The 24,570-nt window shown below is 35.9% G+C and overlaps 1 protein-coding gene across 1 annotated transcript; it reads left to right on the top strand.

Annotated features, from left to right (window-relative positions):
- The first annotated feature begins 5,226 nt into the window (after nt 1-5,226).
- LOC141695852 (uncharacterized) lies at nt 5,227-6,221 on the top strand. The gene is made up of 2 exons (XM_074500061.1): nt 5,227-5,393; nt 5,456-6,221. Exons 1-2 carry the CDS (start codon nt 5,227-5,229, stop codon nt 6,219-6,221), a joined length of 933 nt encoding a protein of 310 aa, XP_074356162.1.
- Nucleotides 6,222-24,570: the final 18,349 nt, after the last annotated feature.

The following is a 24,570-nucleotide window of genomic DNA, read 5'->3' as shown; positions in this document are numbered from 1 at the left end:
AATAATTGAAGTAGAAGTTTTAAAACTTATACTTGAAACGGGTATTAAATAACCAAAGATACACTTATATGAAAGTATTATCTTTATTTGAATAATCGAAAATAAGTTTGATTATTAACACCTTATTCTTTAATAAAATAAAGAATATATTTCAGTAATAAGCGGAGTCATAATACCTCGAATGAATATTATAAATAATATTCATTAAATAAAATAAAGGAGTCATACATCCTCAAATGAATATTCAAATAATATTCATTAAATAATATAAACTGAGTCATAAGCCCTCGAATGAATATTCAAATAATATTCAAATAAATAATAAAAGGAGTCATACGCCTTCGAATAATATTCGAAATAATATTCAATAATAAAATAAAGTTAAAGTTATCGAATAAACCTTATTCGATTAATAGTTTGGAAAACTATAACCATATATATATAAATATATATATATATATCCATATCCATATAAAATCTACTAGGGATCCTCGACTCCCGGTTTTAGAAAATATTTTCACCTTTGGGTCCCTATACTAAGGGTATAAGCAAGTTACCGCTATCCTCTAGCATAGGTATTATCAAATGAACCAACAGATATATATTTCAAGAATATGAAACAGGCATGCATATATATAATATCACATGCTACAATATATCGCAAGAATTTGCTAAATAACCAACATGCATCTATCGCAAGATAATGCATATACAAGTGTATTCATCACAACAACAGTATAACGGATAGAATACTTGCCTGAGCGACTTGGGGGTGAGAAAGGCTCGGGACGAGTCTGATAACCTATAAACAACAAGTAAGTTGGAATTAAACCAAAATCACTTGTAAATCTATACTATAACTAACTTAGACTCTAACGCTTGTTTTGCGCTCACCGATTCGCTTAAGTCACTCGGGTACCCTCGGCTCCACCATTTTTAATAATTTAACCTTTACGAGTTTTAAAGCGATTCCTTCGCGAATGACTTACCAACTGCCTAACACACTTACCATAAATGTTTCACACATTAAATAACCCTTTTTGGTCTTTAACCTACATTCCAAAGTAAGGCGAGGGAAAAAGTTTCGTTCGCGAAACGCCGTTACTTGAAACGGTCGTTTCTCCTAAACCGTAAATCGGAATCGAACGAACTACATATCAAAACGAAGCTCATAACATGAGCTATCTAAACATGGCAGTGGTCACAATCTAGCAGGGGGTTCTCGGGTCCTAATGCTATGCACAAAAACAGTCCAAAGAAAATCGGACGTTACGACGGCTATGTTTACGCGATTTCCAATTTTTTAAACCATCCACAATCAACCCAAACCATCCTCAAATCCAACACACAACAAACATCCATCCTTATCACATCATAACAAACCCAACCAATTCAATTTAATCATTCATACATGTGCTTAAACCTAACTTTAATCATACTTAAGCTCCTTTAAATCAAAACCACAAAATTACCATTCCATTACACTACCATACCAAATCTCAAACTCTAAATCATAACAACAAGATACAATATCAACCCACTACTCAAAATCACCTTATAATATATATGAACCTAGGGTTTGGAAATGGTATACCTTCCTTGAAGTGGTGGGTGGAGCTAAGAAGCCTTAAGAAGCTTTGAGAAGCCTTAGGAAAGCTTGGATCTTCAAGAAAAACAAGAAAAAGTTCAAGTTAAAAACTTGAAAACACTATTCATTGTCTTCTTCCTTGATTAAATGAAGAAGTTAGAGAAACAATTAATGGCTTAAACTCATGATATAGCCATAACTAAGCATAAAGATGATTAGGGAATTTTCTTACCAATTTAGGATGCTTGGATCTTGATTTTGAAAAAATCTTGCCTTTAAAAATGTAAAAAGCCGAGAGCTAAGATGAAGAACAAATGCCTTGGTTGTTTTTGATTTTTGATGAAATGATTTTGCTAGCTTGGTTGGCTTGATTTGTATTTGATTTAGTAAATTACTACCTTGCCCTTGAATTTGTGTGGTCCTTATTCAACCACACCTCTTTCCTTCCCATGTCATGCTTACCTCATCCTCATGATGTCATCCTTCCTTCCTTGTCTTCTTTCTATTGGTTGGATGACATCATTCCCATTAATCCCTTTGATTAACTTCCTAATCGTTTGCCTAATGACCGCTGATCTGTTATACGGTTCGCTTAACTTTCGTTCTCGTTTATCGTTTGAAGGATCATACCCGGGATCTTATTACTTAGGTTCCCTTAACCTTTCTCAATACATTATATTCCTTTTTATGATCCTCTATCATAATCCTTTAATTTAAATCCTTTTTTATCCTGTTACCTTATACTCAATTCTCTCCGTATCTTGTGGATTTCCGGGAAAAACCAAAGTGTTCGGAATTGGATTCTGACGATATTTACATACACTTATATACTTCATAAAGTACTAATAATATCCCAGAATATCCATAACAGAACCCCTACATAGTGTGGCGTGAAAAGTTTTCTCATTCAGCTAAAACACTATTCACAAGGGTTACAAAAAGTTGAAAAATTTTGGGGTTATTACAGATTCCCGGATAAATCTGGAATCATAGAGTTGTCTTAAAATCTCTGAGAAAAATTGTACCCGTAGAAATTTCATTCATTTCCTGCGTCTGAAAACACAGTGGTATCCTATGGAGTAAACCTTTGAGGGAGATCCTCAATTTTCATCTATAGGTCTTGAAATCAGTCCCATTGGAGTAAGAAAACCATTATCTTCAATTTCCGTATTCGGGAATTTTCCGTCTGAATAGCACATGGTCTTCGTTTTCTTCAAAAGATTAAAATCCACTTTAAAAGGCCAGAGGAATCCTGAGTCTACCAAAACCTTGATTACCCTTAATTTAATATTTGAGAAAGATTTAAATTTCTAATATTTTTAATTTTCTTAGAAAATAAATTAATCAAAAATAAATATTTACATAAAATCTAATTTTCAAGAATTTTGAATTTTCTTAAAAACTAAATAAAATGTAAATTATTATTTAAGAATAATTTAAATTTAAGAATTTTAAATTTTATGGAAAAATAAATAAATCAGAAATAAAAATTATGGCTAAGTCCAAATTATTTAAAATTCAAAAATCTCAAGTGTTGATAATTTTAGAAAATTAAAAAATATGAAAATATGAGAACTTGATTGTTTGGGCTGACACACCGGATTTGATCTGTATATCGATCAACAAGCTCTGATACCAATTGTTAGGTCCCGAATTATCGTAGAAGGGGAGGTTGAATACGATAATCACTAAATTAAAAATTATTTCGAATCTTTAGCGGATATAGATTCAGTGCTCGGTTAGTGTTTCCGTGTTCTTGAGAGGAATAATGTTTGGAATGATAAAAAAAGGAACACAAGATATTCGGGTAAGTATATATTCATATATAAATCCGCGAGGGTGTTGCTTCACTCCGGTAAATAAATTAACCGGCTACAATCTAAGAACAACAAAGTTCTTAGCTTCTACAAAGATACACAAATTAAATCCTATATAATGATCTAGCTTTTGTTTGTACTAGAATTTAATTACCGGATAATGATTATAATGCCCCTATGAATATACAAGAGTTAAATCGGGCATTATAAATTTTTCCGGTGAGAAGTTAAACATATATCAATGTGCCGAGCTTCTCTGTGTTCTCTTTATTTCTTGTTTTCATCACCTCCCGTGAGAGAGAGAAGATGAACAAAACTCATAGCATTAATAATTATTGATTGTTATATATTATGCTTCTCTGTGTAGACTTTCAATTCATTTGGACATGTGGCAGCTTTTTGTCCACAAATATCCTTGAATTGCTGCTGTATAATTCACTAGAAAATCAACCAAGTGTTCTATGGCGACTAGAGTATCCATTGGCTTTTCTTATATGGCGACCGACATCTGTGTGGCTCTATGGTGACCAACTGAGCTCTATGGCGACCAATTGAGCTCTATGGCGACCACTGGAGCTCTATGGTGACAACTAGAGCCCTATGGCGACCACTAGAGCCCTATGGCGACCATACTTACACTTCTATGGTGACGAAAGTGAAGAGTCTTCTGCCTTAGAATATTTTGCTTCTGTTTTGCCATTATTCACTGTATCAACACTTTCTTCTATAATTGAATTAAAATCCCTTCTTGTATACTGATGTTTGGTGCACTGGTCTAGTTCACAAACAACTAGCATTGAGAGAACTTAATTCAATTTGTCTTGTGTAGGCCTGTCAATGGATCGAAAATTCGATCTGACCCGATCTGATCCGAGGCCATTTTAGTAGATATGGATCGACTTATTAAAAATCCGATCCGTTATATTCTACTTGTATTTTAATATTTTTCGAAATTGTCAATTTTAAAAAGATTTTGTGATAATTGAAGTTAAAAAATAAATATACATAAATGGAGTGGATATCCGATCCGAAATCCGTGATCCGAACGGATCCGGATATGGATCGGCCTATAAAAAATCTGGAGCCGATCTGATCCGAATCTGAATCCGAAAAAGTAAATGGATATGAATATGAATTTTGGCCGATCCGATCCAAACCCGATCCATTGACAGGCCTAGTCTTGTGTTTCTGAGTTGATACAGATTGGTTGAATATCCCTTGCTTCTAACACTAACTGTCAATAAACAACTGTACTTTCACTGGAATCCTTTCTGGTACTTTAAACATCGTCTTCATTGCTACTTCAATCTTGAACACTTTATTCACTATTCTTCACCGATGCTTGAACATATTAATGAGCTCCTTTCAGTGAGTATAACTTCAAGACTGCAGCTGTCTTCTTTAACCTCTGTTTATACCAAGTCTTCAATTCTTCAGATTCCTATGCTTCATACACTGTCTATCTTCAATCAATGCCAATACACTGAAATCTTCTGGTAGCACTTTATACACTGAATCTTCATCATTTCTAAAACCCTAAAAGTCTCTAACCTTTATTTTTCACTGAGACATGAACATATAAATGAACTTCTTTCAGTGACATGTAACCAGACTCCAAGCCTTCTTCTAATCTTTTAATTCTTTGTATTTTCCTTGTCTTCATTCATCCTGATTTCTTGGGTAGTCGTACTATTATTAACCTGTCTTGTTCTAGTGTTGTTCTCTTGTTAAGTTATCACGTAACTGTTCATACAGCTACGCAGTCTCACCAACACTTATCCTCTCAGGAATATGCTACATACGCCAGAATCATCGAGAATAATGCTAAAATGGGCAATAGAGTTGGGAAAATTTGATTTGGAATATTGCCCTCGCATAGCGATCAAGGGACAAGTATTGGCCGATTTCATGCTTGAGTTTGATTCTGAAGTAGATGATAAAGCTATAGTGTTGGCAGAACCTTCCTCACAGGGAAATGCCCCTCCAAAGTGAGAGAAGAGTTCCAACACCCTTGGTGGATCTTACATGTTGACGAGGCTATAAATAACAGTGGAGCGGGAGCTGGGATTGTTTTGGTTACCCCAGAAGGACATCATCTGATGAGTGACATTCACTTCAAGTTTTATGTCACCAATAATTATGCTGAGTATGAAGTATTAATTAGTGGCATGAAGATAGCTATGAAAGTGGGGGTTGTAAATCTGATCGCTCGGAGCGACTCAGAGTTAGTAGTAAACCAAGTCAATGGGGGTTTTCAGCCCCGAGGACCCCAAACAGAATTATATATGAGATGTGTGCAGCGTTTGCTTAGAAAGATTGGAAGTGCCAAGTTGGAAGGTGTACCAAGAGAAGAAAATAGCAATGCGGATTACTTGGAAAAGATGGGTTCACAAATGGACAACGTTATGCTAGGACAAATTCCTTTAGGAATCCAAGAAATTCCAAGTATTCTAGAACTGAGTGTTTTTCAGGTGCAAGAAATCCCGCCAAAAACTTGGATGGCGCCTATTCACAACTATATTCGGGAAGGGACTTTACCGGAGGACAAACTACAGGCTCAACGCCTTCATTATCAGGATGCAAAGTATGTTGAGTACGATGGGGTGCTATACAAGAGAGGGTTTAATCAACCGTTGTTGCGATGTGTAGATCTGGAGGAAGGAAACTACATTCTTAGAGAGGTACATGAAGGTATTTGTGGGAATCACTCGGGGGGTGGCTCGTTGGCATTGAAAGTCCTTAGACAAGGATATTATTGGCCAACCATGAAAGAAGATGCTTTCAAGTTTGTTAGGGCATGTGATCATTTCCAATGATTTGCTAACTATTCAAACGCCCCAGCAACATCCATCACCTCATTGGCAAGTCCCTGGCCTTTTGCTATGTGGGGAATCGATCTCATTGGAGAACTTCCCAAAGCTAAGGTGGGTGTAAAATACGTCGTCGTAGCTGTTGACTACTTTACGAAATGGGAAGAAGCTATATCATTGGCCATAATCACAGCTAAGAAGATCAAAGATTTTGTCTTCAATTCAATAATTTGCAGATTTGGTATTCCATACAAACTCATATCCGACAACGGGAAGCAATTTGACAACAAAGAGCTGAGGAAGCTTTGCGAAGACTTGAACATCAAGAAAGATTTCGCTACAGTCTATAACCCACAAAGTAATGGCCAGAAAGAGGCCATAAACAAAATCATTAAACATACTCTGAAGGCCAAGCTAGAGGAAAAGAAAGGAGATTGGCCAGAGAAAATTCCAATGGTCCTTTGGTCTTATAACACAACTTCAAGGTCTACTATGGGCGGATCCCCTTTTATGTTAACCTACAGGTATGAAGCTATGATTCCCGTGGAAGTAGAAGCTGGATCGTTGTGAAGGGATTTATTCATTGAGGAAAATGCAGAAGTCAATCAAAGGCTCCACTTGGATTTACTGGATGAAGCTAGAATGAATTCTCAGTTAAATCTTGCTGCATATCAGCAGAGAATTGCAAGATATTTTAATAAGAAGGTGAAGTATGTGCCCTATAAGGTGGGAGATCTTATATTACGAAAAGTCATGCCGAATACTAAAATAGCTCAGCATGGGGTGATTGGAGCTAATTGGGAAGGACCATACAAGGTCAAGTTTATACTTTGGAAGGGGACTTATCGCTTGGAAGACTTGGATGGAAAGCTCATCCCCCGAGCATGGAACAAAGAGCACTTACGAAAGTATTATAAGTAGGGTGCGGCCTTGGCCCCCTCGTTTCTATGATTCATTTTTATGTAATAGACTAGTAGAAAAAAAATTCCTCCTAGCCTAGGGGGTAGTATGTATGACTACGAACCTTGGAGCTAGCTGAAGGATAAAATTTCAAATAATTTCCCCACAGAACATAGTACCCATGGGACTGGTGTAATTTTCACACTAGAGCGCATTATCAATAAAAGGAAAAAGTTGCTTCAGTTGTTTGTTTAGTAATACCCTCAAAACTAGGGCCCGCCCTGTAATGGGAGCACTTTAAAAGCAAAAGAAATTTATACTACACAAGCTATGTCCATGATGTGATACGATAGTTAAATTCCATATATATGAAGGGACGTGCCCTCTACATCAGGAGTTGTAAAAACTCCTAATTAAAATAAATGTTAAGACCAGAGGTGCGCCCAAAGGGAAGGCGCGCCACGATCACTTTGTCTTGAAAAATATGGTTTTACAAAAGAAAGATGGACCATAATGGTAGGGCTTATTTTCAATTTAACTTCGAAAAATAACACGTCAAGATATCAAGCTTATATCTGAGTAAGAAAAGTACATGGTTGTCATAACAAAACATTTGTAGAATAAGCAAAATAAACACAGGGCGCGCCCTAAGGGTAGAGGCGCCTTAGCAAAATTCCTCTTGAAAATGCTTCTTATACAAGAATGATAAATAAATTATTACTTTTAGACTAAATATTTATCATCAATGACGGTTATTGCATGCCTTCAGAAAAAAGAGATCTAAAAATCATACCATGGGTGCACCATAATTGAAGAGGGGCCCCAGCACCTATTGGATTCCTAACAAAATTCTATGGGAAAATAATATGAAGTACTCCTTTCAAAGAATAACCTGGGAAAAGGTTACATAGAAAAGGAAGGCGCGCCCTGTATTTAAGGTTTTAATAATGGAAGTACCGGATATTTAACACATAAGAAAATAATTGATAAAAATAATTATCAGTTAAGATGAAAGGGAAAGTAGCAGGAAATATAGTCATACAACTTTGCACAACATCAAAAGAGGGCTGGAACCTCAACGTATTCAGAAAAGTCAAAACCAAACGGATAAAAAAATAGAGTTCAGGGCGCACCCTCGGCATTATCAGTTGGAGGAATTGACTGAATAGGAACCATTAGATCAACCTCAGGCGCGTCCTTAGAAGCCTCCTCAGTTGGTGCGCACTATGCTTCCTCTTCAAGGCCAAGGTCCACTCTCCTCTCCCTGATCTCAGCTGCATGTTCCTTCTTGAACTCCACCATTTCAGCAACTGTCTCTTCCCCAAACTTCTCAAAGGTATAATCAGGGTCGTTGGCCACGAACCTAACCCTGTAGAAGTGAAAGCCATTGGCAAAAGCTTCATCAGTGATATCCCTCTTCTCATCAGGCCACCCATCATTCTGCTGCCCTTCGAGGTATTCAATCCTTAGGTTCAGATTAGTATGGAGAGAGGTAGCTTTCTTGTTGGCAATCTCAAGTTGAGAGGTTAGCCACATCATCTTTGAGAAAGGAAATTTCAGAATCCTTGGATTTGATGTCCTTGGAATGGAGAATGTCTTTGTCTTTCAAAGTATTCTGCAAGATGTTATTATCACCCTGTAGCCTTTTCAGGCGCGCCCTCTCCTCCAAAAGCTCATCCACTATTTGATTGGAATGGATGAATAACTGACAGGAAGCCTTAATAGAATCCTTGATGGCATCCTTCAAGCTCATGGCTTTCCATTGCTCCACCTCTTCATCTATGACATGGAGAGAACCCAAAGGACCAAGGCAATTTAAAGTAGCAGAGGATCCTGAAGGCGCGCCATCTGTCCTTGGCCTTTTGGACGCGCCCTATTTTTCAGTCAGGTCAATGATTGGCTTTTTTGGGACATGGATAGGTTGAGGAACTGGTGATGGGATGTGAGTGGATGTTTGGGCCTTGACAGCATCTCTCTTTGACTTGGCCTTAGGTTTATCGCCAATACATGCTCCGAATGATTTATGAATCTTGGGAGGAGCCATTTCTGCATAATACATATGAAGAATATTAGTAAACCTGAATGAAAGGCGCGTCCAGAGTTTGGGACGTGCCCAAATGATATCAAGTCTGTTAATGAAGGTGCAAAATATATGATATGCAGAAGACAGTAGGTAAAAAGTAAATACAAATGTGAAGCTAATGAAGTACAAATGCACAATATACAACTAAAGTAACAGTAAGATCAAATATATACATGACGCATCCTAACAGGAGGGCGTGCCTTCCAAAACAGTATCATTATCCAAACCTAAGGGGGTTCACTTTGAGTGGTGTTGTCTTCATGCTCTTCTTCATCTTCTTCCTCATCACTGTCAATTTCTACAACTCGAGTAAGGGGGACACCCTTACTAAACTCTGTGTATTTATGTTTGGTCCCAATACGATCAAATAGAATATCAACTCACATTAAATTAGACTCAGTGACGAGCGTCTTCAAATTCAACCTATCCGCAGCAATCTTAAGAATGGCCTCCGCCCTCTCTTTGGGCGCACCCTCAAGATCCCACACGATGGGCTTGTCTGATAAAAAATATATAATATACTATGTGAACAAAAGAATAAAAATGAAATAAGAAAAATAAGTATGGCGCGCCCTTACTTGGATTTATGTTGAATTGAATCCCGAATCTTGGAACATCATATAAGTAGAAGAAGTTTTCCTTCCATCCTTTCTCATGGTTAACTTTCCATGATGAGAAGCCTTTCTTGTTGTGCTGTTTATCCATAACCAAGTAGTAGTAGCCATGGTCAGACTTTCTAAGGCTGAAAAAGTGACTGACTTCTTCCATAGTAGGTGCATAGAATCCTAAGTCCATATCCATGATGTATAAATCTAAGACAAGCTTATAGCTGTTGGGGGATAGTTAAATAGGAGCTAGTCGTATAGTTCAATCACATCCCTCAAGCAGGGATGGAGAGGTGCGCCCACACCTAAAGAAACCAGCTTTGGGCTGGTAACCATCCTAGAAATTCTAAAATTCCTGCCATTATTGAAGAGATGGGGGCGCATCGTGCTTATAGGGTGCACCTATATCCCCTTCATATTATAGTACTCCATTAACCATCCTAATTGTTCATTCGAGAAGTTAGACGAGAGCCCCACGCAGAATAGTTTCCCTTGTTCCTTTTTAAAATGCTTCTTCACAGCCCCTGTGCAGACTTCGTACTTACTCCAATCAATGTCCAGCTCACTATCAGAAACTTCCAATGCTCAAAACGAATGGGAGAAGGAACGAGATAATTGGAGTACTGATAAGTATCTTCATCAAAAAAGTTTGACTCATCCATGAGCTCGAGAGACCCTTCACCAAATGCACCCTCCAAATTAGGAGAAGAAGGCGCGCCTTGAGTTGGCTGAGGAGATAGACTTGGGGAGATTAATTTGTAGGAGACTTTAGATGGACCTGCACCAACATTAACTCCAGTCTCTGTGCTCCTATATCTGTCTGCGTTTAAAGACTCCAACCAATCATCATCATCGAATTTTGTCTCAGCAGGAGCAGGAGATCTCTCTTTTTGGTCTATTTTTTGTTTACCACTTCTGCGAGATATAGGGACGTTGTCCATAGACAAGTTGTTTGAGGAATCTGCCATCAAGTTGCCTTCTTTGGAATCTCAAACAAGGCGCGCCACCCGGCTTAGAAACTCAAGAGTATAGTGGGCGTTTGGAGGTTGGGGTTTAAAGTAACTATTAGGAGGAGAATAGATTCCAAGGTTCGAGAGGAATTCCTTGAAAGGGTGAAAAGGAGAAGACGCCCTCGTGTTTCAGCTGCCAAAAGAAAAGAAAAAATCAATGAGGGCGCGTCAATTCAGAAAAAGGAGAAGAAAATATGAAAAGAGAATAGTAGAAGGCATGCATTGGGAAGATAGCACGTCCCATTCAAACATTATAAAGTAGGATAACAAGCATCTATCCTATCAATTTATAAGGCGCGCCCTGCGCTAGGAAGACGCGCCCTGCGCTAGGAAGACGCGCCCTGAGGGGATTGTGTGTGACGACTGAGAATTTCGTGACGTAATTAAGTGAATAAAGTATGATTTATGTGATGTGATTATAAATTATGTGATTAAGTGTTGATTAATTGTTTTTATGGTATATCAGTATCTGGGAGCGTAGATACAAGCGTTCCAATTTAAAGAGTCAGCTTAAGAGTTAAGCTGTGTTGTCGGGCTGTCAGGTAGAACGGAACCCGTCCTAAAAAGGGGTTAAAGTATTTAAAATGTGAATTATGTGTTATTATGTGAAATGAAATGTTTGAGTAAAGTATTGCGTTCTAGTGACGTGACAGTCGATAATGATATTGTGAAGCGTAATTGAAACGCTAAGCGTCGGACCGTCAGGCAGAACGTGACCCGGTACGCGTAAAGAGGAATAATATTAAAAAGGGAAAATATTATGATCAGACATGAATTGTGGTGTGTGAGTATGTGTACTTGCTTGTCTGTATGCATGATTACGTGATCTGTTAATATTTTTACGGATTTAAGGGAATTATTTGATTTAAATAAGGTTTATTTAACCCTTGCACATTTTTATAAAATTATCTGAGTAAGTTAAGGGCATGGAATTTGTTTTGTTATCTTCGAAATAGTCCTAGAGACTTTTTAAAAATGATAGACGGATTTAGTTTATGATCGTTGCATTTTAAAATGATTTTTATGTGTTAAAATGCTATTTTCAGCATAAACTTGTGAAAATCATATAAAATCAACTGTACGCTCAAAAGTTTATTATGTGTAATGGTTGGAAAGCTAATTTCGAGATCTATATCTTAAAATTGTCATTCACAATAATTTTCAACTTTCTGAGAGAGATATATTTATTATTCAATCAATATTTTATGGGAGTAAAAAGAGAAAGGAAATCAAATCAAAAGGGGAATTAGTAGATTACTAAACTACCCCTGCCCCCTATTATATATAACTCAATTCTGTCCCCCCCTTTCTTTTTCTTCTTCTCCCGTGAACACTCTTCTCTCTCCCTCTCTTTCTTTCTCAATCTCTCTCGGTCACTCTATCTCTCTCTCGGCTTTCTTCTCTCTCTCCGTACATCCCTTTTTCCCTTGCCTATATCTCAACAATCCTTCATAAATCCTCTTGATAATCATATATAAGTAGGTAGAAGTGTGTGTGCATGTGTGTTTAAACCCTTGCATGCGAGTGTATGCGTGTATATAGTTTCGAGATCGAGTTGATTATCGCATGTACACTTCCTAAAAACTGAAATGATGTGGCTTCCTTGATGTTTATGCTTTGCATGTGTGTTATTTTGATTGTTGAGAGGTAATCGGAGGCTTCAAGGTGGAGACCCGAATTTGGGCATCACCGAGAAGTCACCGCCACCGGCTGTGAGCTCCGGTGAGCCGGTGGTGAACGGTGATGTAGTTTTTGAGTTCTATAAATCCGTAAAACCCATGTTTAGGTCTTGCATGCAATGATTTCTTGAAAGTTCAAAAAATGGGTTTTGTATTTCTTTTGGAATTTAAGGGTGTTAGTTGATAAAATGGGTTTAGATGATTGTGATAGAAAGATTTTAACTTGTTTAATTGTTTGGTTATATGAAAAATCAAAATTTGAGGGTTGCATGTTGAATTTTGGTTCAGTTTTAGTATAAATAAAAGGGAATTGGATTTCTGTGACTTAATCTTGCATAAACTAAGTTTAATTAGTAAGAAATGAGAGTGCATGTTGATTTAAAAGAGGAATTAGTGATGCATGTCAATGTTTGGTTCTTGAAATGTGATTTATGGTTATAACCGAATGAATAATGAGTATAAAGGGAATGGTTTGATGCATGTATGTTTGATTGGAAATTCGACTAAGGTTTTGTGTTATTAGGTGATGTTTTGATGAGTAACTCGAAATTATGATTCAATAAGTGCTTGATTTAATTAAGAGATGAACTTGAATTGCATGTAAGCAAATATGTATGATTTGGTTCGAATTTTGAAAAGGATGTTAGTTTAAATGTTGGATTATGCTAGAACTAAAGTTGCATGGTGTAATTTTTGAGAAATTTGATTGTATATATATGATTATGGTTCGAATTTTTATGATTAAAAGAAAGGAGAATGATTCTTTAAAGGTTTTTGAATGAGATATATGTTTATGTGAACTAAAGTCAGTATTTGGTTGATTTTGTGTGATAAGGCCGAATAGGCCATAGAGATTAAAAGTCAAAAACATGGTTTTGATGATCGAAAGGATGATTGAGTGTGTATAAGTGAATATCTATGAAATTGTTTGCTTAATTGTAGTATGTGGTTCGAATTAGGGGATAAAAGAAAAGGGAACTAAGTTGTTTGATTTTAAAAGAGCTATAAGAGATAGTTATGGTCGTAAAGATTTAGTTGTGAATGAATCGTGTACTCGCATGAGTTATACTAGTTTGATTTAAAGAATAGTCGAGATTAAAGCAAGTATAAGTTGATTATTGAGTATATAAGGATATTAAGGCTATGAGAAAAGAATGTGTTATGTGCTATGTGTATGTGTGTATAAACTATACTCGTATAGTTCGAGTCAAGAGAATAATCGAGCTATCATATTAAGTGAACGTTCCGGGAATGAGAGTTGAGAAACTAATTAAGGTTTTGGTTTTGATTGTAGATTCGGAGTGTGAGGGCATTCAGGCTAGGAAAGGGAAAGGTATACTAGGTGGCAGTAGTTCAACCTTCAGGAAAGCGAATTCAAGCAAGTAACTCTATTTACTTATGTAAATGGTTATAGAGAGGATATTGTTCATGCCAAGTAGAGTATTGAACTGTTAAAGTAATGTATCCCTGTTATTGATACCCTGTTATTAATCTTGTGAACTTGTTATTGACAAGCTTATTGATCCAACCCTTTGGTAACCCCTTTTTTCTATTCTGATTATTTGTTATACCATGAACTGTTATAAACTCTATAAGTACCCTCACGAACCCCTTGTAATGATGCTTCATTCCTTGTTTACCTTTTACTCTATTGATCCTTGAAATGGTTTTGATTTCCCTAACTTGAGTACCTTGTTATCAGTTGATCAAATCCCTAGAATTGAACTTTGCTTATCCTAGATTCATTTCCTTAACTTTGAATTCTTGAAATTGAATTTAAGAATGAGTTTCGACTTGAAAGAGTCCGAATGATTTCATATTCTTGGTAATGATAAAATGAATTTAGAAAATGTACTTTCTCCAACTCAAGGTTTACCAAACGAATTCCTGATGGATTGGATTGGGACGTAAGAGGCTAGTGGGACTAGTCCAGTCATAGTAAGAGGCTAGCGGGGCTAGTCTAGTTTAAGGCTGAAATTATGTCATTGGTACCTTAAGGACCAGATGGAGGTCGGTATGGGCTGATCACCCATATTATTATGAAATGAAAGATAAAGTGCTCCAATCAAGGGTTCCATAATTGTTTAAAAAGGAATTGAAACTTCCTAGTAAATAGTTGAAAAAGAAAAATGGTTTATATTGCTTTGAAAGAGTTGATTGTGTTATTGTGAAGCTTATAGCTCGTGAACCCTGATTTTTGATTCTGTTGATTACATATTTATTTCCTTATAATGAAAAGATTGTCACTTTCCATTCGAAAGATCATTTGTGATCCTGTTAATGATTTGTGATGAATGTCGACTTTCACCCTGCCTTGAGCCTTGTTCCTTGAAAGCCCAATTTTTTCTTCATAACCCTTTTCGTAACCTAAAAGATAGAAATTTGCCACTTAGAATTGATAAAGTAGAATGCCCTGAGTTCAGTAAAGTATATTGTGAATTTTATATCATAAAACTGCTTTTTAGTTACTTGCTGAGTGTTATACTCATATGTTTTGTCTTAATCTAACCATGGCAGTTAAGCAAGAAGATGGCCAAGCTTAGGCGTACTGCTCGTAAGAGCGTACCTGGTGGTCCCTATCGTGTTGAGGGCTTCCGGTTGCCAGAGCAGGTAGTAAAGTTTTTGAGTGAGCAAGCGCTTAGCCCAAGAGTTGTAAAGATACAATGGGTTATCTGTCGGTTCCAAGCCGGGATCGACTATTTATATTTAGTTTTATTTTGGGGTTGTAAGCTATATTTTATGATTGGTAGTTGTAATCTTGTCTCATACTTTATCATGTTTGATCCTGTTAGTAGCTAATCGGGGTTTATGCTTATTTAATTAGTAAATTAAAGGTGTGTGGGTCCTCATTTCCTAACCCCGAGATTGAGGGCGTCACAAGTTTTATAATATCCGGGAAATTTATGTGAACATTATATGCTAAATAAATAAATATTGTGTGTTTTATAAATTTAAAGTGATTATTGCCATGATATTAGATGTTATAGCTGTTATGTGTGTTTCTGTGCGGGCCAGAACATTTTTCGATTGATTAAAATATGTTTAAACTGCAATTATATGAACCTATCTGTAATCGGGACACGTATTTATGAGCGTCTTTATTAAGATACTCGTTTTATTTTATTTTACGCTTGTTTCAATGTATTTTATGTGTTATCGGGTTTTTCTGGTAATTTAGGGATCGTTCCTGTTTTTCAAAAATCATCAGACCGGGACCCCATTGGGACGACAAACCCCACAAAATCAGTGTTTTCATTTTTATAAAATTATTCGTATTTCAAATACCCTTTATTTTTGTATTTTTGAATTATTCACAATTTTCGGGGAATTTTGACATTAATTTTGTATTTTATCATTTTTAAAATTATTCCCCGTAATTATTATTTTGGGGCCCTAATTATTATAATTAGGGGATAAAAACACTCTTAATTTATTTTGGGGTATAATTTTTGTGAAAATATAAATAGCTGACTGCTGTTATTTATTTATTTTTATATTATAAAAAAATTCAGAAAATTCACAAAAATCAATAACATTCTTGGGGGTAAAATTCTGGGCAGCAACTTCAATCGTAGTTTTTGATCGATTTAGGGAACCAAATCATACGTTTTAATAGTCAATATCATCCTCTCGACGAGAGCTTTCTGTTGATATCAACATCTTGATCTGAGGTACAGTAAATTGAATAGTCAATTTTTATATTTTTATTCTTGAAAATCGTTTTTGTTTTTAGATGATTCTGGGTTGATTTTGATGTTACCAGTAGCTTTAGAATGATGTTTAGGATCGATTTATGTATTTAGTTGCATCATTTTAGTCCCAGATTATTGAAACCGTGTTCTTGAGTTTTGGGTTATTTGATTCGATTTTTCTGATTGTTCTTGAATCCGGGTTAGTATTTGATGATGTAGTTAGGTTACAAATGATTCCAGCTTTGATTTGAGACCAGAATCGCTGAGTTTGGTTAAGGATTAGTCGAGTTCGGATTTTTTCCGACGACATCGCCGGAGTTGGGCTCGGTTGTAGCCGTCGAATGATCCTTGAGATCAGTTGTATAATTTTATTGTGATTTCTGGACTATTGAATCGATATAGAATTGACTGGCATCAAGAATGAGTCGTTTTGGACTGTTTTTACCCAGTATCGGAGCCACGCCGGAAAATTTCCTGGCGACCGGAATCTGGAAATTCCAGAAACCGGCAGGAATTTTCTGGCCATATTCATGTGAACCCATTAGGGTTCTTGCCGACCCGGCTATGACCCGTCCAGGAACCCGGGTTTGATTATTAGAAACCCAGAACCCCAAATTGTATTCTGTTTCTGCATTTACTTTTTACAATTTATTTTAAATTCATTTTTCTAAATTCTAAAAAATCATTTAATTTATATTTAAAAATCATCTACTTATTATTTTTAATTCTAAAAATTATTTTCTTAATTATTTTAAATTCCTAAAATTATTTTCTTTTATTATTTTCAAAAATACAATTTGATTTAATTATTTATAATTCATTTTAGTTAATTATTTATGAATTTAATTAATTGATTAAAAATCAATTAATCAATTAATTTTATTTATAAATAGTTAAATAAATGTAAATTATTTATAATTAATTCAAATAATTCCTAAAAAAAATTTATAGCTTTTAAAAATTATATTTTGGTATTTAAAAATCAATTAATATTATTATTAATTGATTTAATTCTATTTATTTCTCATTTTATTCATAATAATTAAATCGTTCGTCCGTTTAATACGAAACGAACGCGTACAAACTCAGAAAAATATTACGCTTTCAATAAAAATACTTTTGAGTCCTAATTTCTTTTGTATTTCAATGACATTTGATTTGTGTATCAGTTTGAGTCAATATCTGATCGGTAAATATTATTATTGATCTGATTTTCATTTTGAACGTACTGAGACATATCTTATGACGATCTGACTTATGTGATGCATGAATTATGTGATTATGTGTTACATGAATACCATGATTACATGCTATGTGATATGCATACTATTTATTTACAGTTTAAAATTCCATGAGTAGTTATAAATGATCGGGTAGATGTCAAGACGTATAGTTACGTCGATTGAGTTTGGTTTTGTTAATTAAGATAGTCCTTTTGCTTATAGAATCGAGTAGCAAGGAGTGTGTTCAAGAGTTAGACGGAGATAGTAGCCAGCAGCTATAAGCCAGAAGAATAGTAAGAAGTTGTTGAGCATACCAGGCAAGTACCCCTAACTTCACTTATCGTTCAAGTGATGTTTATTTCGAATTATATATTGCAAATATACCTACCTTCATTTATCATTCAAGTGATACTACTATGAATCTTATTCTGCAAATATTTATATCTTCAATTATCGTTCAAGTGATGATTATTCTGACCTTATTATTTAATTGCTATACTATTCTAAGTTCAGAATAGTTAAACGTTTTGACGTTTCGCTATAATTTACTCTATACAGTAAAACTTTGATTTGAGATTAGCGAATAACTAATTGTTCTAGTTATTTCGCCATCGGTTGTTGAGATAACTCGGGGCCATGAGAAGTGGGGAGTTATATGGTTAAGGATGTCATTTGATTCGACTCCTTTGACAAAAAATTATTTTTATGGATTGGATGGTAGCGTAAGAGGCCGCGGCGGCGGTCCAGTGTGAGCCATATATTATACTTGATTATAATACCTCACTAGGCCAATATGTGCCTTGGGTGCCCCGTTTATTTATTTGGATATGCTTCATCATACCGGTGTTGCTCCACGGGTGATCACCAGCGGCAACATACCGTCGTCCGAGGATTCTAATCCAAAATAAAAAGGATTTACAAAAATATTATTTATTATCAAAACTTATATCAGTTTTTGTTATTGTTCAGGTATTGTTGTTTGGTTTTTCTCCTCAGATATATTGTTGTTTTGTTCTAAATCATAAGCTATATATTGCTTGCTGAGCATTTCTTTCGCTCATACTTGTTTCATATCATAATTCTTTCAGCTAGACCATGACAAGCTTGAGTTCCAGGTCTGATCAGAGGTTGTGTGCTTGTAAATAGTTGGTGTGGTTTCCAGGTAGACAGTTTGGAATGCTTAACTAGTCTAGAGGTTTGTAATAATGTTTGAATAAATTGTTAAACTAATTAGACTTATGGTTTGTAATAACATTTGGTTTGTATTAGTGCCTGTTCCATACTATAACGTGTGATCGATCCAGTTGCATGCAAGGGGTCATATTTATTATATTATTCCGCTGTGATTATTTTATTTTGGTTTATTGGCTAGTGACCCCCAAATCTAGACCCCGGATTTGGAGGGCGTCACAACTTGGTATCAGAGCTACAGGTTATGGTCACTGAAATAGGCTTAGGATTGTCATAGATGAGTCATAGGAAGATTACATAAGATAGGCGCGTGTAGTTTAGCTCTTATAGGGTTAAATTTAGGTTATTGAGCTGGATTATAGTTAAGTTGTTTAGGTTTCCTGTTTTGCATTTAGCTTTAGGCCCTGTGTTATTGCTTTGCTACTTTGTTGGTTTTGAGGATGGTAAGAAATGTTGGAAAAGAGGGTGGAAGGTTGTGTTGCAACCCTATCCTTCGTTTGTTGGTTTAATTGAGATTTTGAGCAAGGGTTTAAAAGGTTTGGATAATTTTTCGTCAATTTTCTTTGTGTTATTATTCTTTGAGATAATAGGCAGGTTATGTGATAATCATGTCGCATGTGTTAATATGGTAGCAAGTTTATGATATTTTGAAAAGAGATAATGCTTGAGATTTTTGGTATGCTAAAAGATTGCTACATATTTGACACCATGCTTGACAGATTATTATATAAGTTGCTTGTTTTCTTACCAGAATAATGGGTTCAAAAAGGAAGAGTAAGCTAGCAGAAGGTCAATTTCAGGATCCCAATCAGTAGAACTCCAACTATCCACCGCAGCCATATTGCAGAACTTGTAGAAGAAGGCACTTTGGGGTTTGTAAGGCTAATATATCATGTTTTAAGTGCAATCGGAAAGGACACTATGCGAATAAATGTAAAAATCGAATATCTGTTGAAAAGTCGAGGATCACATGTTACAAGTGTGGGAAGGTTGGACATCTTTACAGGAACTGCCGTGTATCACCACGAATTAAATGACTAGCAGCTGGAAAGAAAGGTCAAGGTAATCAGTCTCAGAACCCGAATCAATCAAAGACTAATTGTCCATCAGTTCCAGATTGTAGAGTGTGCGGTAAGAAGCATTATGGACCTTGCAAGGATAACGCTATCTGTTGCCAGTGTAACATGAAAGGACATCATGCTTATGAGTGCCGTAATCAGATGCCAGACATTATATGTTTCCGATGTAGGAAGATAGGGCATTATGTTAAAAACTGTAAGAAGCAAGCTCCAGGAACAGAGGTGCCAACAACTGCAAGGCCATCATCTCAGATGATGCTAAGGAGTAAAGAACCATCAGCTCAACCCAAAACCGGGACATCCAATATGACCATGCCTGATGCTATTCAAAGTTCCGACGTGGTTGCAGGTACGCTTCTTGTCAACTCCGTAGGTGCTAAAGTTTAATTGAGTCTAAAGCTACAAGGTCATTTATTTCTTAAAATTTTGTCGATAAATTACATTACGAAGTTGAACTGTTAGAATAAACATTAATGATAGAATTAGCTAATAAGAATCAAGTTTCCGTCGACCGAGTGTGCCGAGGTGTGATATCGAGATAGGGAGACATCATTTTATGCCAACTTAATACCTTTTAAGTTGGGAGAATTTGTTGTTATATTAGAAATGGATTGGTTGTCAGAGAACAACGCTCAGAGTGATTGTAAAAATAGGAAAGTAAGATTGTAGACTTTGGATAGTAAGAAGAAGGTAATATTTTGAGGGAGTAAGTAAGAGAAGAAGTTCTTAACGATAGCTCAAGTGAAGAAGTTATTGAGTCAGAATTGCGAAGCGGATTTGGCCCATGTGGTAGACACCAGCAAATCAGTTCCAGCACTAGAAGCGATTCCAGTTGTCAACGAATTTCCAGATGTCTTTCCAGACGATCTACCAGGATTACTTCCCGATAGAGAAATTGAGTTTGCAATTGATCTAGCACCCGGAACAGAACCAGTTTTTAAAGCTCCGTACCGGATGGCACCAGTGGAGATGAAAGAATTGGCAACTCAGCTGCTAGATCTTTTGGAGAAAGGAGTTATAAGACCCAGTGTATCCCCATGGGGCGCACCAGTACTGTTTGTCAAAAAGAAGGACAGGAGTATGCGACTGTGTATTGACTATAGAGAACTGAATAAGCTTACCATTAAGAATAAGTACCTGTTGCCAAGAATCGATGATTTGTTTGACCAACTAAGAGGCACTGTATGGTTTTCTAAAATTGATTTAAGATCTGGATATCATCAACTAAAGATCAAGCCAGAAGAAATTCCGAAGACCGCATTCAGAACCAGATATAAGCATTATGAGTTTCTAGTGATGGCATTTGGGTTAACCAACGCACCAGCAGCTTTCATGGATCTGATGAATCGAGTATTCAAGAAGTATTTGGATAAATTCGTGATCGTGTTTATAGACGACATTCTGATCTATTCCAAAACAGAAGAGGAGCACACAGAGCACTTGAGGATAGTTCTGGAGATACTGCGACAGGAGAAATTGTACGCAAAGTTTTCCAAGTGTGAATATTAGTTAAAAGAAGTACGATTTCTTAGGCACGTGATTAGAAATAAAGGAATAGAAGTGGATCCAGCAAAGATTGAAGCCATAATCAACTGGGAGAGACTAAAGACACCAACGGAAGTATGAAGTTTCATGGGATTGGCAGGTCACTACAGAAGATTCGTGCCAGATCTTACGAAGATAGCTACGCTATTGACAAAGCTCACCAGGAAGAACCAGAAATTTGAATGGAATAATTCGACAGGAGAAGAAATATGGACTAAAAAAAAGATGATAAAGGAATATTAAGATTTTCTTCTAGAATATGGATACCCAACATAGCCTGGATACCCAACATAGCCGAGCTGAAAGATGAAATTCTTCGAGACACTCACAATTCCAGATATTCAATTCATCTGGGGAGTACGAAGATGTACAGAGACTTAGGAGAAAACTTTTGGTGGCCAAGTATGAACACGAAAATTGCGGAATGGGTAAGTAAGTGTTACACTTGCCAGCGAGTCAAAGTGGAACATCAAAGACCCAGTGGACTGATACAACCATTGGACATTCCAGAATGGAAGTGGGAACATATCGCAATAGATTTCGTAGTTGGATTACCGAAGACCAGGGCAAATCATGATGGTATTTGGGTTATTATTGACAGATTGACGAAGTCAGCGCATTTTCTTCTTATCAACGAGAGATTCTCAATGGATAAATTGGTACAGTTATATCTTAAGGAAATTGTGACCAGACATGGAGTTCCAATATCCATAGTTTCAGACAGAAATCCTCGATTTAATTTAATATTTTGGAGAAGTTTTCAAGATTGTCTCGGAACGAAGCTGAACATGAGTACCGCGTATCATCCACAGACAAACGGTCAAAGTGAAAGGATGATTTAGACTATTGAAGATATGCTAAGGGTATGTGCGCTAGATTTTGAAGGAAGTTGGGAAGAACATTTGCCATTGGTTGAATTCTCTTACAACAATAGCTATCATGCCAGTATTGGGATGCCGCCTTACGAAGCTTTGTATGGGAGAAGATGTAGATCTCCAATCTGTTGGGAAGAAGTTGGTGAGAGAAAGATTTTGGGTCCAGAATTGATCCAGCAGATGAAGGAGAAAACAGAACTCATTCGGAAAAGATTAACAGCAGCTCAAGATCGTCAACGCAAATATGTTGACCCTGCCATAAAGGATATGAAATTTGAAGTTGGTGAAGCAGTGCTATTAAAGGTTTCGCCTTGGAAAGGTTTATCAAAATTTGGAAAGAAAGGAAAGCCGAGTCCGCGTTATGTTGGCCCTTTTTGAAATTTTGAGGCATGTGGGAGAGGTTGCTTACAAATTAGCATTATCACCTCACATGCAGCATATCCACAACGTGTTCCACGTGTCAATGTTGAAGCGTTATTTGCCTGATTCAAACCATATGATAGAATATTAGCCAATCAACATTCAACCAGATTTATCTTTTGTAGAGAAACCAGTGCAGATATTAGATAAGAAAGAAAGAGTGCTTAGGAATAAGTCTGTGTCGTTAGTGCGAGTCTTGTGAAGGAATCCTAAGGTTGAAGAGTCGACTTGGGAGTTGGAAAGCGAAATGCGATCCAAGTATCCTCACTTATTTTCCTAGGCTGATTCTGAGGACAGAATCCTGTTAAGGGGGTAGGATGTAATATCCGAGAAATTTATGTGAACATTATATGCTAAATAAATAAATATTGTGTGTTTTATAAATTTAAAGTGATTATTGCCATGATATTAGATGTTATAGCTGTTATTTGTGTTTCTGTGCGGGCCAGAACATTTTTCGATTGATTAAAATATGTTTAAACTGCAATTATATGAACCTATCTGCAATCGGGACGCGTATTTATTAGCGTCTTTATTAAGATACTCGTTTTATTTCGTTTTACGCTTGTTTCAATGTATTTTATGTGTTATCGGGTTTTTCTGGTAATTTAGGGATCGTTCCCATTTTTCAAAAATCATCAGACCGGGTCCCCGGAACGTCAAACCCCACAAAATCAGTGTTTTCATTTTTATAAAATTATTCGTATTTTAAATACCCTTTATTTTTGTATTTTTGAATTATTCACAATTTTCGGGGAATTTTGACATTAATTTTGTATTTTATCGTTTTTAAAATTATTCCCCGTAATTATTATTTTGGGGCCCTAATTATTATAATTAGGGGATAAAAACACCCTTAATTTATTTTGGGGTATAATTTTTGTGAAAATATAAATAGCTGACTGCTGTTATTTATTTATTTTTATATTATAAAAAAATTCAGAAATTCATAAAAATCAAGAACATTCTTGGGGGTAAAATTCTGGGCAGCAACTTCAATCGTGGTTTTTGATCGATTTAGGGAACCAAATTAGACGTTCTAATAGTCAAAATCATCCTCTCGACGAGAGCTTTCTGTTGATATCAACATCTTGATCTGAGGTACAGTAAATTGAAAAGTCAATTTTTATATTTTTATTCTTGAAAATCATTTTTGTTTTTAGATGATTCTGGGTTGATTTTGATGTTACCAGTAGCTTTAGAATGATGTTTAGGATCGATTTATGTATTTAATTGCATCATTTTATTCCCAGATTATTGAAACCGTGTTCTTGAGTTTTGCGGTTTTTTGATTCAATTTTTCTGATTGTTCTTGAATTCGGGTTAATATTTGATGATGTAGTTAGGTTACAAATGATTCCAGCTTTGATTTGAGACCAGAATCGCTGAATTTGGTTAAGGATTAGTCGAGTTCGGATTTTTTCCGACGACCTCGCCGGAGTTGGCCTCGGTTGTTGCCGTCGAATGATCCCTGAGATCAGTTGTATAATTTTATTGTGATTTCTGGACTATTGAATCGATATAGAATTGACTGGCATCAAGAATAAGTCATTTTGGACTGTTTTTCCCAGCACCGGAGCCACGCCGGAAAATTTCCCGGCGGCCGAAATCTGGAAATTCCAGAAACCGGCGGGAATTTTCCGGCCATATTCATGTGAACCCGTTAGGGTTCTTGCCGACCCGGCTATGACCCGTCCAGGAACCCGGGTTTGATTATTAGAAACCCAAAACCCCAAATTGTATTCTGTTTCTGCATTTACTTTTTATAATTTATTATAAAATCATTATTCTAAATTCCAAAACTCATTTAATTTATATTTAAAAATCATCTACTTATTATTTTTAATTCTAAAAATTATTTTCTTAATTATTTTAAATTCCTAAAATTATTTTCTTTTATTATTTTCAAAAATACAATTTGATTTAATTATTTATAATTCATTTTAGTTAATTATTTATGAATTGAATTAATTGATTAAAAATTAATTAATCAATTAATTTTATTTATAAATAGTTAAATAAATGTAAATTATTTATAATTAATTCAAATAGT

This window comes from Apium graveolens, chromosome 11 (assembly GCF_009905375.1).
Source record: "Apium graveolens cultivar Ventura chromosome 11, ASM990537v1, whole genome shotgun sequence".
Classification (NCBI taxonomy): Eukaryota; Viridiplantae; Streptophyta; class Magnoliopsida; order Apiales; family Apiaceae; genus Apium; species Apium graveolens.
The sequence above is the reverse complement of the archived record's forward strand: the minus strand, read 5'-3'. Positions and strand labels throughout refer to the sequence as shown.